At 31.6% G+C, this 19,962-nt stretch overlaps 1 protein-coding gene across 1 annotated transcript in view; it reads right to left on the reverse strand.

Moving 5' to 3' along the window:
• The window catches only part of LOC142349194 (uncharacterized), a 196,559-nt gene that overhangs the window by 110,437 nt on the left and 66,160 nt on the right, over positions 1-19,962 (reverse strand). The window contains exons 8-11 of the mRNA XM_075400605.1: positions 13,870-14,023; positions 11,102-11,214; positions 5,609-5,816; positions 1,517-1,870 (exon numbers count right to left, since the gene is read on the reverse strand). Of these exons, the coding sequence (XP_075256720.1) occupies positions 1,517-1,870; positions 5,609-5,816; positions 11,102-11,214; positions 13,870-14,023 (829 nt within the window). The remainder of the gene's footprint in view (positions 1-1,516; positions 1,871-5,608; positions 5,817-11,101; positions 11,215-13,869; positions 14,024-19,962) is intronic.

Consider the following 19,962-nt stretch of genomic DNA (forward strand, 5'->3'; position numbering starts at 1 on the left):
AATCTTCATTTATTCAGTGATCAAAATCCACGTTAGCATTGTATGGCTAATATCCCGTACCTAATGCTCAGAAAAAAATTATTACTGATTCTGAACAATTAAGAGAAACTTTGATTTTCAGTACGGATTCAGAAAAATGTCAGAAGGTTTCTCTATCGATTCTGAAACCACTCTGAATCAGAGCTAAATTCAGATCCAGTTTTCATTTTTCTCATTCAGAAGAAAATTGCGTTTCTGAATTACCTCTACATTTGAATGAAAATCAAACAACATTTTTCTCAAGATTGTAGACAAACACAAAAACTGTTCCATCAGTTTTTTTGCGCATTTTTTAGGTTATGGAGCAAAATAGCAACAATTTATGCCAAAATAAATAATCACATTTTTGGTGATATTTTCTGCTATAATGAAACAAATTGATATTGGCTCATGGTAGGGTTCTTGATCTCAGAAAACTGGACTTTATTGTTTTTATCTTCCTACATTCCAACCAAAAGATTCTTCTCAAGGAATTTTATTGTTATTAGTTTTCATGAAGTAGTTTTCACCTAATTATATTGAAATTTACAAACGATTTGGTCACAATGTGTTTCTTTGGAGAAAAGTTGTCTTTTAAAAAAAAATTTGAAGGAACTGTCTAAAAACGGTTTTTTATACCGAAATAAATCCGAACTTCGCCACGGATTGGAAAAGAAGACAGGAACAACCACCCGCACAGATAATACTGGAAAACCTCAAAAGTCGGTTTCTATCTTGACTTGAGAAAATTTTTCGACAAAATTTTATCTATTGTGGATATAATTCTTCAATTTCTATAGGTATTGCATCAATATGTATTCTTTAAGGATCTGAGAGCAAAAACAATAGGTGAAATTGATTCTCGGATTAATACTACCTATTTCACCAATCTTGTTATTTTTCAGACTTGGAGCAACTCTTCTATAGTGAAATTTTTCTTCCAAACCGAGCATTTTTTGCCCACACGCTCACAAATGTGTTTAGCTGATGCTAATTTGTGAAAAGAGAGCTTTTAAAAATATGTATATAAACGTATTTATAAACGAAACGCGGTTTTAAAACTTAACCTGACAGTTTCTATATTTTTTAAATTATGGAAGCATAACGTTTGTAAAAGTTCACTGAATGAATGGAAAGCACAAATTGAATTATTCTTATCGAATATCATTTGATCTGATCACGGCTCAAACTTTTCTAATGTAAACTCAATAAAAATGTGAATTTATTCAAAGCACTCTAAATTTTGAAATTGCATTAGTAGCTCAGAAAAACTACAATGTTTTACATTATAACTTTGCATTTTGATTTGAGAACAGGTTAGCCATAATTAACAATTACATAAAGATTTCAGCCGTGGATTATTCGGGGTTTCTTCAAAATCCAATTTGAAATAAACCATAAAAGATTAATCTTTTTTTCAGCAGTTACGCAGCAATCTATTTTTAAGTTAATTCATGCCCAATGGGCTGAACAATTAAATTAAATTTATAGTATTAACCTGAGCAAAAAGTTCCAGTCACTGGCCCGGTGGAAGCTTCACTTCCAGTGTCTGTGCCATTTCTGAACCTAATCTCCTCCACCCTCACACTATATTCCTTCCCAGGTATGAGTGATGACAAAACCAGATCTACGGGTTCTGGAGTCCACGTGTTCGGGGTAGATATTTCACACTCGTTATTATTTAGACTGTCTCCATTGATGTCTTTGCATTTTGTGATGCTATGATAGAGAGATGGTTGCCAGTCGTTGTTATCCATCGTTGTAGTGAATTGAATAGAAGTTTCGTTGACTGAGTTGACGCTGGTCCGAATGATAACTCCAAAGGAGGACATAATCATTGTTAGCGTTGAGTCTGAAATCAATTTTTTTATTCTTATTACATTTTTAGGGGTTAAGTTACTGACATTAAAGGTAAAACCGATGTGAATTATGCAAAAGCTGTCAATATTATTGTGACGCTTTTTTGGTAAAATGTTTGAACAAAATTTAATTTAAAAGTTTTTTCAACTATCTATGGATATAGGTTTCGAGAACCAGAATGATTTTATAATTCATCTCCATCTCAATAACGTCAAACACTTTTTTAAAAAATTCTAAAAAAACTGCAATTTCGATAAATGTGTTCAGCTCTTTTGGCAAAATTGACAATTGTCGACTAACCAACAATCAGCCAGGCCAATTAACCATTCGAAAGAACTTACAAATGGAATTTTTCTTAAAATTTTTCGAAATGATGATTGCGTTTCAACTAAATTTTGAACACTATTCAAGTGCATTTTTCATAGTTTTCTGCCATCTTTTAACTACTTTTTAGAATAACACAAGAAGCTACTAGAACTCAATGTAAAACTAGATTTACTTCATAATATAATACCTACCTTCTAACATATGTGATGAAACTAATGGAAAACCACAGAAAATGTGAACACGACAATAGGATTAATAATGGAAAAGATATTGTTCTTAAAAAATCAATTGGAAGGAAAAAAAACGAAAAAATAGCCGTTGTTGATGATTTCTTAAAACATTTTCTTTTAATATTAGATGCTCTTTTATCATCCGTGCAAAATAAGTTTGATCTGATAAATAAAACAACATGGAAAGCAAAACCAACATAGAAAGAAAATTTCTTAACTTTATTAATGATTGAAATAATTTACCTATTGAGAATTAACAAAAATTTTTGAAGTGTTAGAACAAATCGAACCAAACATACGAGTGTTTCAAAAGCATGTATAACAGAACCGCACAAATCATATAATCATCTTTACTTTGTTTGAAAAACTGGCACTTGCGTTTTTTAAGTTTATATTGTGGTAACAGAGTAACTGTTCGCGTATTAGAATAATTTGCTTAAAATAATCAGATCATTTTTCGCTTAAAAATCAACGTTGGTTATTTTTTATACACTTTCAAAAGAAAGTCAGCAGCCTTTTCAGAAATTATTTGACGAGATACAATAATAACATCCCATTTCCAGTTTCTGAACTGCAACTAATAATGTTAAAAGTGTTGAGAAACAATATCCATAGCAAATCTCATCAGTCAACATTAATAAAACGAGCTCGTCTCTTCTAATTTTTGCATTTGTGTGTTACTGAACAACGCTATTGTTTCAATTTAAACGTTGCAAAAATCTAATTCCATCGTCACTCAAGAAAACTCTTAGTTACATTTTTATCTGTTTTAAGCACTTGGTATTAATTTTGTAGCGAAGCTTTCATTGAAGCCAAATTAGTGAGCAAAAACTAATTTTAAACACCACTACTAAGAGTATTATTTACTACCCATATTTTTTTCTGAAAAACAGATAATACCAAGCTTTGTTTAATTGTTAATGAAGGTTCCAAATTTGTGATGAAGGTTCCAAACTGAAGGTTGTTAATGAAGGTTCCAAACTAAGATAATCTATAGGAAATTCTGCAAACTAAAGTTTGTCAAAATTTTTAATATCTTAACATAACATTCCCAATTATTTTATGATTTTTTGATTTTATTATATTGTGAAAGTATATTTTTGGTATTTAAAAATGTACGATGAAAGATTTTAACCTCAAAAATAAAAACAACAAACATCTTCTTCATAACCCAACAACAAACATCTTCTTCTGAAGCCGGCTCCAAATAACCTTTAATTTTGTATTTTGAAAAATAGAATTTAAAATTTGATATATTTTATTATTCTGTGAGAAAAACGTTCCAATTTTGATCCCCTATCAAAAGCAAAACATAGAAAATTTAACAACTGTTTTTGTATTTTTACAAAACAATTAAAATTGCTTTGAGATCGGAGAAAAGTTTCCTTCATTGTTTTCATAAAATTGCTCTTTTTAAATTATCAAACCAAACTTAAATTCTTTAGAATCATTTTGTACTAAACTGTTTTTCCTTCAACTTTGATATTTTTCAAATATAACTTCATGACATCACCAGTTCTTTAAATCTGTTTGATAAGTTCCCACTTGATATGAACTCGCATATTAATTTATTCTTCTTCTGAAAGGATCATACATGATAAATTGCTACTGTAGGGTAAAAGCCTACGTTATTTTGATAACTGCTACAAGCCTCAAATTGATCGACAAAGCTAACTGCTTTGAAATTTGAGCTCCTATAGTAAATTTGCAAATCTATGCATTTCTTTTTCACTGACTCTTATAAAAGAAAAGAAAATCAATGAGATGATAAATGAAAAAGGAAAAGTTGCCAATCAAATTAAACAAATTTTTTCTCAAGCGAATCAAAACATTCAATTTTGATATATACAAAAACTGTTAAATCACTAAAACGTGAGGAGAAAATAACTTGAATGAGATAAGTGTGAAATTTAAAGCAAAATTTAGGACGACAGAAATATCAGAAATTAGTATGTACAACATTTAGGTACGGTGCCGTAGGAAACTTGCTACGGTGCCCTACGAAGTGTCGTTAAATAGGCCTTAAAAATTTTGAGGCTGCGCTTAACTACAAAACAAATCAATTGACAGGGTGTGTTCAGAGATTTTTACGACATAGTTATCTCTATCCGATCAACTGCTCAGAAGTAACATGTAAAGCAGTATAATTAGCCTGAAAACTTTCAAAATCAGTTGGATGTTAACAGTTGAAATTTGCAATTTTTGTCCATCTTAAATTGACATACAGTTCATATTGAAGCACAATTACTGGGTGGTGAATAACTTATTAGCGTTATTTGCTTTTGTAGATAATCTCAGTGGCTGTACAGCTTAACTTAACTTTGACTAGTTGAAAAGAGAAATAACTTTGATAATCTCAGAACTTTGTTCAGAGGAACAAAGTTCCTAAGTAAGAGAAACTTTGTGCAAAGCATAAAGTCAGTTTCTCTTACTGGCTTTAACGAAGCCTTAATCAATGTCGCTGTAATTGAGGACAAGTGGAGAATAGAATTGAGTTTTTTATAGCGACAAAAGAAACTCATTCAAGAATTTTCTTTACATTCGCGAAAAATTGTTACTGAATTAATCTGGTTAATTATTATTGCATTTAATATAGCAGTCTTTTGCTGAGGACTGAAGTTCGAGATAATTCAAAAATGCTATCTATATTTTGAGTTAACAAGAACTCAACAATTTTTTTTTCAATTTGAATAATTTTTTTTTCTGGGCGAAACAAATTCTTGAACAGCAAAGCTGGCCGATTAGTTATCAGGACTAATTGAATATCAACCAATGCTACGGTACTCTAAAATATAGAGGATAGTGCTGTTCACGAATGTTAGCTGCTAAAAGGTAATGTCCGGACAGATTTGAAACCACTGAAAGGAAATGGGCGGTGAAAAGTTTTCATTCTTTGATAGGAGAGCAGCCGTTACAATTATTTTTCGTAGATTTTTAGAGTTTTTCTATGTTAGCAGGCAAAAGAATACTTAGAACCCGAAAGTTTTCTGCTTGCGAAACATAGTGGGCTTATAACGTCTAGGCCCTTAGATGACCGGACTATTTTTACATAACAACCTACTATGTAATAACACATAAATGGTGGGTAGAAAAACACTGGAGGTCAAAACAGAATAGACCCTAAAGCCTTATCGCTTAACACTCATCATAAATTTTTTTACGTCAAAAACAACCTTCAAAGTGAACGGTATCTTCTTCGAATGTGAAATAGTAGAGAACAACATCGTAGATAGTGACTGATCCATTGATTTCTTTAGCTGTTGTGGGATACACGTCAGAAATGACATACGAACAGTTGAAGTCGCTAGTTCCTCCCCCTATCTGAGAGCAGAAAGTAGAGTTGAGGGTGACAGTCGAAGGCGTATTCGAACTTGACGTGTACTGAAACCAATCAAATCATTCCGTTTCATTTTAACGTACGATCAGATGGGACAATTATCTTGTATACATCACAATTGACTAATGCCAAAAGAGCTGTTTGGTAAGAACGAAGGAATAATGTTCCAACAATTCCTGATTCTGTGCTAATTTGACCTTACATGGCAATAGTTGGTTTAACAAAACGTTTCTTGTAGCCCAAGTCAAGATTGGGCGAGTTTTGCTATTACCCAGGTTTTGGTCCAGACCCAAATTGAGCTATGATCAGACTATCCAGAGTGAAATGACCTCTGATCAGACTTTCCAGACCGAAATTACCTCTGATCAGACCTTCCATACCAAAATGATCTCTGATCAGACTTTCCAGACCAAAATGTCCTCTGATCAGACCGAACCCAGACCTTTGTCCAGACTATGGTGCGCTTATGATCAGACCCAAATTCAGACCATTGTCCAGACTATAAACAGACTATGATCAGACTTTCCAGACCAAAGTGACCACTTTTTAGACCAAAACCAGACCTTTGTCCAGACTATAGTGCGCTTATGATCAGACCCAAACTCAGACTATTGTCCAGACTATAAACAGACCATGATCGGACCATCTTCAGACCATGGTCCAGACCTTAATCAGACTATGATCAGACTCAAGTGCGCTCAAAATAGTCTGATCAGAGTAAGATTTTAATTATGAACAAATCTCTTAAATTTGCTATAATATATTCATTTCATAAAAACTGGTGTTTGCAGTATTAGAAACATCTAAGGAAAAGCCAATTCTGAAAGTATTGCTAATGAAAACGAAACCGAACTGTTGAGGAAAAAAATTATTTACTATTCCCCTTAGTTCATATTTCTGACTCAATGGATGAACTTAGAAAGCTTTCCACAAGAAACGTTGTGGTCTTCAGTTAATCAAAATTTCTTCTTGAGGGGACCGGCCTTTGCTATCAGCTGGACTCCTCGTTTTTGATCAGAGTCATCGAACTTTTGATGAGTCTCTGATCGGAACACTGCTTTATTGTTGCCTCTTGTTAGAGCCAACATCCCTCAATAAAAAAAAAACAAGAAAAAAATGAAAAAATAAAGCACCAAAAAATAATAAATTGATGAGACTCAAGTGCGCTTGAAACGGCCTCTGATCAGACTCAAGTGCGCTCGAAACGGCCTCTGATCAGACCGAACCCAGACCATGGTCCAGACTAAAAAGACTATGATCAGACTTTCCAGACCGAATTGATCTCTGATCAGACCAAACCCAGACCATGGTCCAGACTAAAAAGACTATGATCAGACCGTCCAGACCGAATTGACCTCTGATCAGACCGAAATCAGACCATGTTCCAGACTATTGTGCGCTCGAACCGCTTTCCAGACCCTGTAATTTCGGTCTGGGAACACAGGGGTGTGCGCTCGATTGGGTCTGATCATAGCTCAATTTGGGTCTGGACCAAAACCTGGGTAATTAGTATAGCAAATAATAATTATTAAATATTATATACCAAACCAAACTTGGGAAAAGCCATTCGTTACTGCTAATACGCAATTTGGCGTTTCGATCCATGAGGGATTTATATATAAACATATGTACATACTTTTGCACACTATCTCGAAATTCAAGTATTCCTCAAAAAAAATTGTGTATGATCAAAATGATAACCTCCAACGCAAAAAAATAATCAGTCGAGTAAAAAATGCCGCATTAGATTGATGAAATCAGCCATTATTGAGAAAGCGAGACCAGACGAACATCAAAGTCAAACAACAACAACCATCAAAAATTACACCCGAAACATCGTTCATATTTATCTAATAAAAACCTAATTAGAGAAACAAAATAGCGTCAGATAAAACTGAATCTAGACTAAGCAAATTGTAATTCACTAGATAAGAAATGGGACCAGTCCATGATATAGCTTGGTAACAATTAGACAAAAAAGAACAAAAACAGCAAAGTTAAAAAATTGGATTGTATTTTTAAAAACAATTAAATTCAAAGTAACGAAAAACCATTATATATCAATTGAAAACACCCAAAAGGTTTATGATCACCTATGTCTCTATAAGAGGGCATTAAAGACCGTCCTTAAGCAATTTTTCATGTGATTATAGAAAACAACAAATAGAGACACCAAACAAAACTTCAACAAAAAATTGCAAAAAAACTGTGTCGAAGCCGTAAAGTCATATTTTGCCAAATTGAGCCTTCTTCGAACTCAAAAATTGTGCGATGTGACCTCTCTTTAATGAGAATAGATAAAAAGAGGACAAAAACGGAAAACAGGGCAAATTTAAGAAATACTTTTGTTTTTTTTTTTTCAAAAACAATTGTTTTCAAAGTTGTGAAAGCCATTAGCTAAAAACCGCAAGACTAAAACAGGCTTGTTTATTCGTCCAAAGGAAGCCTTTGAAAGCCGTATTTTTCAGAACATGCCTTACGTCTACAAAAAGAACGTCAAATATAGTCAAAAAACGAAAATCGTATAAACTTGTGCCGAAGCCAGAAACTTCATAACGATTTCTTCAAAAACATTGGATATTGAACAGTTGCACCTTCCCTTGGCGGCAATAATGTCACAATTGTGACTGACGAGACTAGGTTACAAACAGACAAAACGAACAAAAAAGGGAATTTAAAAACGTATTCTTTTATTTTTGAAAACAATTGTTACCAAAGTCCTTACCGGAAAATTTCACACCACAAAAAAAACATAAACGACATTTCAAGCAAATGTGAAAATATCAATACAACTCTTCAAGAAACGGGTGTCAAAGCCGTAAAAACTATAATCTATATATCCAAGACTTTGACATGTTCAACTGCGCTTTAATTTCAACGCCAACTTTGTGATATTTGAACAGTTAAATTTGTGATAATATGAGAAACAAGAAAAAAGTGAATAATGGGCCAATGCCAAAAAATGAAAAAAAATTGTGGAGTCTAGCAGTGTCAAAGTCAGAAACTCAAAACATAACGCGTATAACAGCAATAAAGATTAAATTTTAATTCACCTGAAAAAAGAAGAAGAAGAAGCATTCGTTCTTTGCTGACATTAAGCTGAAAGTTAACCAAATTAAGAGAAAATAGCGGCAAAGTTCATAAGCTATTGTTTTTTTTAAAAATCCAAAAACGACCATCGTCGTTCGAGTAAAAAAAAGATACAAATATTTAAAACTAATTTGGAAGCCAATTCGACCAATCATCAGTGAGCTTTGAACTGAGTTGTTCTGTTCTTTAATTAACAAAAAAAATCGAATTTTTTTAAGAAAAAAGAGACCGAATGATTACTATCCCGAATATTTCTGAATTGTAGCAGTCCAAGATTGAAGCAAAACAATCTTTACTGATGATGTTTGTCCAAAATGAATATTTAATTGTTTCGAATATTATAGACCTGGATAATTTCTTAATTAAAAATCAAAAATAAATTCCGAGTTTTTGATAATCCTCGAGTCAAATAAAAAACGTTCTAGGGCACTCTCAATGGAAGTGGAAGTATGGTTAGCCCCATTTGGAATTCAACAAAATGTATTAGTTGTTTTTTGATGTATACTTCCGGCAAATTTAATCAAAATGTACTAAAGATGCCTATTTTGGGCAATTTTTGATGAAAAAGGCTGAATTTTGAAATACTTAGCAAAATTTTTTGCCCAAAAATGTAATCAAAATAGTCAAAATTAATTTTCTATCTTTAAAAATAAAGTCAACGGTACTATTGTTATCAATATTTACATTTTTTAGCAAAATTGAGGAAAATTTCTGGAAAATGTGATGAAAAATAACGCAAATCGGTCTAATATTCACAATAACTTAAACCACGATAACTCGCTCTAGAAAACAAAATTCAAAAAAAAATCTTTTAATGCCGTATTCTGTGCTTCGGGTTTTTGAATGATACCACTCACAACTCTCTATGATGAATATATCGATCGGTCAAAGTTGACTGAACAAAAAAAAACCCATTTGATTATATAGTCCCCCCCCCTCAAGAGGGGTAGGAGCAAAAATGTTTTGTCGAATTTCTGTCATTGCTGTCCTAAATTAACATGCCCATCAAGAGGGAATGGTTGTACGCCAACAAGTTTTTTGTCTCGTTAAACTTGAGTTTTGCTCTCTAAAATTTGAAAAAGTGAAAGAGTCAACTGAATAAAATCACTTTTCTTGATCTAATTTTCTTTTATCTCGGTTGTTTCAGTTTATCAGTCGAGTAGAAAAAAAATCAGTAGTGCCACACTAAGATTTCATTCCTGTCATATGGCACGGTCAGATCTTTTTTCCTCACTAATACATGACATGTTTTAAAATTGTATATAGCAAAACTTCTGTTTTAGTTTTCTCAATTGGCCAGGCGCAGAAGTTTTTTTTTGTCTTCAGTTGCCCAGTTATTAACTATAGATAGTATTTTCTGATTTGTCAAATCTGTCAAGCGAGTTTTTGAAAATGTTGTTTTGCTAATTTTAAGTTGTTTGTTTTTTTTGCAAATAGTTTTTTTTTTCAAATTTCCGGTTTTTTTTCATTAAAAAATTTGCTATTTTCTTATATTCTACTATTTTCTCAAAATTTCTTGCATGACTCCTACAGGGTCTCTGATTTACTGTTTTAGAATTCTTTAAATCAGCAAAATGGATCTTTATTCATCGAAAAAGGGCCTTACAGTGTAGTATATGACAATAAAAAAAATATACGAATTGCTGTGTACTATTGAACAATAGATTATTTTAAATTGCACTTTATTAAATCATTAACGTTAGAGTAATAATTTACAATATGTTTGTGTCAAATGTCCAGAAAGTAGCGGAATAGTAATTAATAGTAATGAATATTAATTAATAGTAAATCTATTAGTAAGGGCTCTGGTTCATAATTTTAGGGACTATTCAAGGATTTTATCCCATTAATTGGCGACACCTTGTTTGATTATAAAATAATAGGAGCTTGATCGCAAACATGGAAAATATATAAAAAGTAACTGCCCAAGTCACGATTAGTAAAAAGCTTTCAAAAGTAGATTTCAAGAAGATAGTGGGAAAAAGTCGGTATAAAATTGTGAGTCATATAAAATCAAAAAAGAACGTAAAAAAATGACAGTAGTTTTTACAACACCTCTGGTGGTTAAAAAAACAAAACTTTTTTTCATAAATTATACTCAACAGATCATTTCAGATACTTCGCTTGAAAGATTTCACAATTTGGAAAATAGTATTTGTGGTTGCGTAAAACAGTTTTATAATCCAGTTGATGCGGGGGGGGGGGGGGGGACATTTCTGCAGATAAAATATACTCTTACATTCAGGGTTACTTCAATGGGAAGGTGTGTCAGACTGATGTCCACAATGGCACTGATCGAGCAAGATCCATTTGCATAGGAACAGTCCAAGCTGACAGTGATCAGGTTGAAATCTAAGCAAATAAGTGATAATCTAAACAAACCCCATAAGTTCACTCTTTTATTTTTCACTATTCTATTATTTCACCACATTTTTAATTCTTAATATGATTGATACTATTAAAATTGGGGCCATAATCATTTTCCATGCCTCGGGGGGTCATGGCTAAGCCTCAATGACACGTCAGACTTAGTTTAAAACTATTGCAACCAAATTTGGAATTAAAATATTCGCTTATTTATGAGAAGACATGCTTGTAATGCAGAGAGCTAAAACGCAGGGTTATACGACAGAGGATGGAAATGGTATGGTGTTCAGATGTGTGGGGTTGAATGAATTTGACTGACAAGAAATGGAACCATCCAAAAAACATTAAGTATACATATTCTTATGTACAACAAATTTACATATTTTTTATCCGTTAATTTGGCTGTGTTATCAATCTACATTACAATATACTAAGGGCATTTGGTTGCGAGGTTACTCCTAAAATTCTGACTCGATGGTCGTACCTTTAGTATACGCTATCTTTCTAGGCCTTACAAGTCTCATAAAGTTGTTTAAGGATTTGAAAATACAAATTTGACTAATTACTTTGGTCAAAGATTTATATAAAATTTATAAAAGCTTAACATAGATAAAACTTAGAGCACAATTTTATTGCTAAGAAATTAACTCGGGATATAAAACTAAACTTAAAAGGAAAGCGTCGGTGAAATTACTGAAAACGTTTCTGAATTAAAAATGTAATCAGTATTCTATTTGTTCCACTTGAACAAAGTTCTGATTTGGGAAATATCTCGAAGTGTTCTTTAACAGTAATAGCTGAGAAAGGTTAACAGATTTTGAGCTAGAATTACTTCTCACGTCGAATTCTCACTTTGAAATCTTAAATTAGTTGTTTTTTTACTTTCTCAATCTCTCAATTGTTGTACTTTTCGCTTTAGTATATAAAGTTTTCTTGAAGGGGAATTCCTTTCCGATTGAATTGCCGCAGCAATATTATAGGTTACATAAATATTATTTGATAAAACCGTTGCGTCAAACTATTTTTAGAATGATGTAATTGAATATTTAGCTTTGTTTAGCTATGCATTTTAATATCTAACGTAAAGTATAAACTTGTATTGAGGCACAACCAGCGGAATTTCTCATAGTTGAGCGGACAATTTAAACTCGTGTTCAGTTGCAATAGTTTTATGTCAAGTCAAAGAGCTAACTGACAGATAGTCTTGGCCTCGACGCATGAAAAAGGATTATAGTACTAATTTTAATAGTCTCAATTAAATTAGGGATTAAAAAAGAGGGGTGAAAAATAGAGGGTCAAAATAATCGGAGTTGAAAGATAGATTTTAACCAACTATTGGGAAAAAGAAGGAAAACGAATCACTTAACCCATATGCTTCAACAAAATACCATTTTAACACTATCAATTCGCCCCAAAGCCCCAATCCAAAATCCTTAATATCGTATCTCCTAAATTAGGCGTAAGTAATAAAACTCAATATTCAAAGCATACATTTTCCTAATGATGTCAAGAGAAAACACCCATTAAAAAGACCAAATGTGAAAAAAAAATCCAAAATAAACCCAATATTTCACCCTGTTGTTAAAATTACAAAAAAGCTTAGTACCAAAGTAATATCTAAGTACGATACTTAACAGATTAAGGTAATAAATTTGCAACTTTCAATCGTAAGCGTGGTCCAATTGGGTTCGTGTGACTTGATTTGAAATTATTGGTTACATCGCAATTTACCCAATTCGATTTCACCCAACTTTTCACCCAATGCCAACCTACCGAATGCTTTATGCTCTTTTCGTTAAATTATCAGATGTTCGGTTGTGATATTTTCATATCAAGTCCCATTGGTCATTTGATTATATAAATACTAAATAGTCGTTGTGGTAGTTTTAAAAATTGTGTAAATTAAATTTGACTATAAAATGGCAATGGGTAAAATTGGAAGTTGGTTACAGTGGCATTAGGTAAAATGGCATTGATTAACTGGTCCTCATATCAAAATTGTTGAAGTATTAACTATTCTGCTAATTTTTAATCAGATCAATGAACGAAAAGATCAAAGAAAATTAATTGCGTGTTTTGGAATTGGATATTCTGACATAGGGTAATTTGTCATGTAACTTTTTTTTGTTAAATCTAAATGGTATCAATTATGTAAAGCATTAAAATTGAAGTGAACTTAGAGAAGAGTTAAAGATTTGTGTAAAATGATGGGGGTAAACACATAGGGGTAAATATATTTGGTTTTTGAATAGTTAAACATGTTCTACTTTCGAGTTATGGTATAACTGACTCAATGGCAAACAAAAAATACAGGCTCCCCAGTAAATTGACCAAGTGCATTGCAATAGAGGTCATGAAATCGATTGAAGTACTAGAAAAAAGTCATGTTAATCTATTGATTTTTCTTTCTTTTAGTGGAAATCTAAAAAAAAGTTAAATGATGAAAAATTCATTGGCTCTTTTTTTTAAATATATGTACTTTCAAAACCACCTCATTAACGTGTCTATAGAGCAAAAGAATCTTTTATGAAAACAAATTGTTGAAACACAAGAAATATCTACAAAAAAACGTCGATTAAAAAGAGACTCATGTATCAAATTAACAAATAATACCGATTTCAAAAGTATACGAAGTTTTACCTGTAAAATTGAAAGATTGATTTCGAGAATCTGAGAATCTGTTGAAGTCTATTCCATCGACAGTAATTTCATTTCCCACTGAGGGAAACACGTCGACCTCTGAGTTTGGGTCACCACCACTGTGAATAGCACATACCAAACCGGTAGATGATCCCTTTAAAACAGTACTTTATCACTTTTTTCCAGAAGATCGAAGTTTCTGGCATATTTGTGTTCAAACCAAAGGAGATTTAGAAATGTTCGGCTTAAAAAATAGAAGAAACCTTTGCTATGTTTGGTTTAGAACGTAGATAACCACTGATAATTTTGCTTTTGTTGAAATCGTGGAAATCAACAATCTTTCTACACAATGTTTTTATTTGGTTATAGCGTAGTCAAACGTTTGCAGGAGTCTCAAATTATGCTCTTGGCGAACATAATTTCTTTGAACAAATAAATATAAATATAAATATATATATATATATATATATATATATATATATATATATGCAAAATTATTGACATTTCATCTTAAGACTGTTGACAAAACTTGAAAAATTAAGAATTTATTGTTTGCTTCCAGATTTGCTAAAAATTGACGGAATTGTTTTTCTAGTTCACCGTGTTTTGATACGATCATGAAAAACAATTACGTATACGGCCTTTTCTCATGATTTAATGTGTTTCAAAACCAATAATGTTGACGGTTCTCTACGATTCAAATCAAACCTAACATAATCTTTTTACGTTTGAAACGGAATATTTCGATGGCATACCGAAAAAAATATTGAATTAAGTCATTTCTGTCTCATGACCAATTATACCGACGATTTTCTATTGTCTAAAAATAAAAACTTGGTACTAGCCTCTTGAACAGCATATACAAACCGGTAGATGATCCCTTTAAAATGGTAACATATCACTTTTTTCCAGAAGACCGAATAAACCACAAAAATAATGAAAAAGTTCTGGTTTGTGTTCAAACCAAAACAGACATCGAAATGTTCGGATTAAAAAAATAGAAGACATCGTCGGCATGTTTGGTTTAGAACGCAGATAATTACTGACAGATATGCTTTTAAGGATACCATCGGTTTTTCCAAAGAACTTTTATTGGTTATAGCGTAGTCAAACATTTACAGGAGTGTCAAATGTTGGTCTTGGCAAACAAAATTGCTTTGAACATATATATATATATATATATATATATATATATATATAAAAATTTATATATATGTATATATATATATATATATATATATATATATATAAATTATATATTATATACATATATATATATATATATATATATATATATATATATATATGCTAAATTATTGACATTTCGTCTTAAGTTTGTGGTCAAAACTTGAACAATTAAGAATTTGTTTTTTGCTTCCAGATTTTCTGAACAGTGATGGAATTGTTTTTCTAGTTCGCCGTGTTTTGATACGACCATGAAAAACAAGTACGTATAAGGCTTTTTCTCAGGATTTAATATGGTTAAAAACCATTTTTTTGACGGTTTTCCACAATTCAAATCAAAGCTAACATAATTTTCTTACGTTTGAGACGGAATATTTCGATGGCATACCGAACAAAATATTGAATTAGGTCATTTCTATTTTATTACCAAACATACTGACAATTTTCTTTTGTTTAATATTAAATCTGTGGTACTAGCCTCTTGAACAGCACATACCAAACCGGTAGATGATCCCTTAAAAGTAGTACCATACCATTTTTTCCAGAAGAACGAAAAAACCACGAAAAATAATGAAAAGTTTCTGGTTTGTGTTAAAACCAAAGCAGACTTCGAAATGTTTAGATGAAGAAATTGAAGACATCGTCGGCATGTTTGATTTCGAACGCAGATAATTACTGACAGATATGCTTTTATTGATATCGTGGATACCATCTGTTTTTCCAAAGAACTTTTATTGGTTATAGCGTAGTCAATCATTTGCAGGAGTCTCGAATGTTGGTCTTGGCAAACAAAATTGCTTTGAACATATATACATACATACATATATACATATATATATTATATATATATATATATTTTAATATTTTAATATTTTAATGTTTTAGTTCATTCTTTTTTGTAATTATTAACCTTATTTTCTTTTGACATGTTAACAATGCTCACTCTATTATGATACTGTAATATCCTATCAAAGGTAATAGAAGTCTTTTACTACTACTACTACTATATATAAATTTATGTATATATATATATATATATATATATATATTTATATTATATATCATATATTATATATATATATATGTATATATATATGCAAAATTATTGACATTTCGTCTTAAGTTCGTTGTCAAAACTTGAACAATTAACAATTTGTTTTTTGCTTCCAGATTTTGTGACCAGTGATGGAATTGTTTTTTTGTTCACCGTGTTTTGATACGACCATGAAAAACAAGTACGTATAAGGCCTTTTCTCAGGATTTAATATGGTTCAAAACCAATTTTTTGACGGTTTTCCACGATTCAAATCAAACTTAACATAATTTTCTTACGTTCGAAACGGAATATTTCGATGGCATACCGAACAAAATATTTAATTAGGTCATTTCTGTTTTATGACCAAACATACCGACAATTTTCTTTTGTTTAATATTAAATATGTGGTACTAGCCTCTTGAACAGCACATACCAAACCGGTAGATGATCCCTTAAAAGTAGTACCATACCATTTTTTTCCAGAAGAACGAAAAAACCACGAAAAATAATGAAAAGCTTCTGGTTTGTGTTAAAACCAAAGCAGACTTCGGAATGTTTAGATGAAGAAATTGAAGACATCGTCGGCATGCTTGATTTCGAACGCAGATAATTACTGACATATATGCTTTTATTGATATCGTGGATACCATCTGTTTTTCCAAAGAACTTTTATTGGTTATAGCGTAGTCAAACATTTGCAGGAGTCTCAAATGTTGGTCTTGGCAAACAAAATTGCTTTGAACATATATACATATATATATATATATATTATATATATATATAAATTTATATATATATATATATTTATATTATATTATATATATATATATATATATATATATATATATATATAAATATATATATGCAAAATTATTGGCATTTCGTCTTAAGTTCGTTGTCAAAACTTGAACAATTAAGAATTTGTTTTTTGCTTCCAGATTTTCTGAACAGTGATGGAATTGTTTTTCTAGTTCACCGTGTTTTGATACGACCATGAAAAACAAGTACGTATAAGGCCTTTTCTCAGGATTTAATATGGTTCAAAACCAATTTTTTGACGGTTTTCCAAGATTCAAATCAAACCTAACATAATTTTCTTACGTTCGAAACGGAATATTTCGATGGCATACCGAACAAAATATTGAATTAGGTCATTTCTGTTTCATGACCAAACATACCGACAATTTTCTTTTGCTTAATATTTAATATGTGGTACTAGCCTCTTGAACAGCACATACCAAACCGGTAGATGATCCCTTAAATGTAGTACCATATCACTTTTTTCCAGAACAACGAAAAAACCACGAAAAATAATGAAAAGCTTCTGGTTTGTGTTAAAACCAAAGCAGACTTCGAAATATTTAGATTAAGAAATAGAAGAGATCGTCGGCATGTTTGGCTTAGAACGCAGATAATTTCTGATAGTTATGCTTTTGTTAAAATCGTGGATACCATCGGTTTTTCCAAAGAACTTTTTTTGGTTATAGCGTAGTCAAACGTTTGCAGGAGTCTCAAATGTTGGTCTTGGAGAACAAACATTTTCGAACAAATATGCAAACTTATTGACATTTCATCTTAAGAGCGTTGACGAAACTTGTTGAACAATTAGGAATGTACTGTTTGCTTCTAGATTTGCTAAAAATTGATGGAATAATGTTCTGATACGATCATGAGAAAACAAGTACGTAAGCCAATTTCTCATGATTCAATGTGGTTCAAAACCAATTATGTTGACTATTTTCCACGATTCTAACCAAACATAACAATAATTTTTTAAGTTTGATAATATTTCGATGCCATACCGAAAAAAATATTGAGTTAGGTTATTTTGGTCTCATAACCAATCAAACCAACAATTTTCTGTCTAAAATTAAAAGTTTTTGGTAAGGGCAGAGCCTCGGAAACAGAAACCAGGACAAGGAATTAAGTATATGACAGTCAAACTGATCTAAATTGGTATTGAAGGTGCTGAGCTGATCAAACAGCATAAATAAACGCAGTTCTTTGGGGGGGGGCGGTAATTGGTAATTAAGGGTCCTAATTAAGTCGACTCCTTTTGTAAGAATTTCAGAGTCTTTCTAATAATAGTTTTTTTTCTTATAAATGATTACGAGAACTTTAAATGTATGCTAAAGATTTCAGCCTACATACAGCTGATTTCAGCTAAAAATCAGCATACATATTTCAAAATTTAATATCAATCTGTTGCATTCTTGTGCTTTTTTTAACCAACTTGCCTACTTTTGTCTTAAGAGATTTTTATTGATTGAATTTAATATTACGCAAAAAGATCAAAATAATTATTTTTTTTGTGATATTAGTGAATGTTAGTTACCGCCCAAGCCCTCAACCTATGAAATAGTTCGTAAATCAATTAATCACAAATTTAACGCAATCTTTACAATCCTGAAAATCTTCACCCCATCACACAGAAGTTTCACACAAATGCTCCACAATGTTTAAGAAAACTATTTGGGCGTCAATGATTTCTTTGATTGACACATTTGGCAATTGTTGTCATCACAACTAGGAGTTGTTGATTATTGAGCTAATGAAATAGTCAGAAAAAACAGATGTTTCCAGTAAACACATTTCTAGCTGGTTATTACATGATTTAAAAATTTGTTTTTTACTCGTCTGATCGTTTTCCGTTCGAAGGATTTATTTCAATTTATGTTAATAAACGGCTAGTTGAAACTATTGGTGTCCAAGCAAAATTGAAAAAACTTTGCGGACTTTTGGGCAATTAATCAGATTGCTTGACACATCGAATATTCACAACATTGAAAAAATTGTGTTTGTTGTATAATTTTGGAACTCTATAAGTATTAAAGCAAACAGGTTGCAGCACGGAGAATTTTCGTAATTATACCTTTAATGGAACCCGATTTTTCATCGCGACTATGAGATATGTGGAGACTGTTAAAATTCCTGGTTATCGCTGAAAAATATCAATTGTTTTAAACCAAAATTCCTTGATGTCATATATTGTCCATATTTAATGAAGTTATTTTCTTGTACTTTTTGCCACGATGTTACAAAGAAAAACATTTTTTGATTATTTTCTCTTCCTTTTGAAACAGTTGCACTGCTTTTTGTGCAATTAATAAGACTAATTACATGCTTAAGTTGGTTTTGTTTTCCCAATTTGAGATTTTCAGGTAATTTTCCTTTTTGGACATTAGCCATGTAATGTAGCCTCATAGCATTCCTCTATGTCAATTCAAAGATCATTTTCAGGTCAGTCCCAGTTTGCACAGCACTTAATATCTTGTTCAGCTGGAGTAGAAATTATTTTAGAGAAACAATAACATTCGATCTCATCAGAAAATTTCTTAAACATCTCAATCACCCGTGCTATGGTTTTTTTCTAATGTTTCAATTTGAGAGTAATGGCTCGAACTTTTCTTTATCAAAATTATTATATCTATGAGTATTTCATTTCGTTGACAAAGTTACTAATTTTTTAAGGCGTAAAAACACAGGGAAATTTTATTGGCTGAATATCATATTGCGCAAAAAGATTACATAAGTTTTTTAGTTAGGTACAGCCCAACCTTTTAATCTATGAAATAGTTCGTAAACCTTTAATCACACAGTTCACGCAATCATTAAAGTCCTAAAAATCTTCACCCCATCACACAGAAGTTTCACACAAATGCTCCACAATGTTTAAGAAAACTATTTGGGCGTCAATGGTTTCTTTGATTGACACATTTGGCAATTGTTGTCATCAAAACGAGGAGTTGTTGATTAATGGGCTAATGAAAGAGGCAGAAAGAAACTGCCATTTCCAGTAAACACATTTCTAGCTGGTTACTTCATGATTTTAAAATTTGTTTTTCAGTCGTATGAAAGCTTTCCTTCTGAAA

The sequence above is a fragment of the Convolutriloba macropyga genome, chromosome 11 (assembly GCF_964194025.1).
Source record: "Convolutriloba macropyga chromosome 11, txConMacr16.3, whole genome shotgun sequence".
In the NCBI taxonomy this organism is placed as follows: domain Eukaryota; kingdom Metazoa; phylum Xenacoelomorpha; order Acoela; family Convolutidae; genus Convolutriloba; species Convolutriloba macropyga.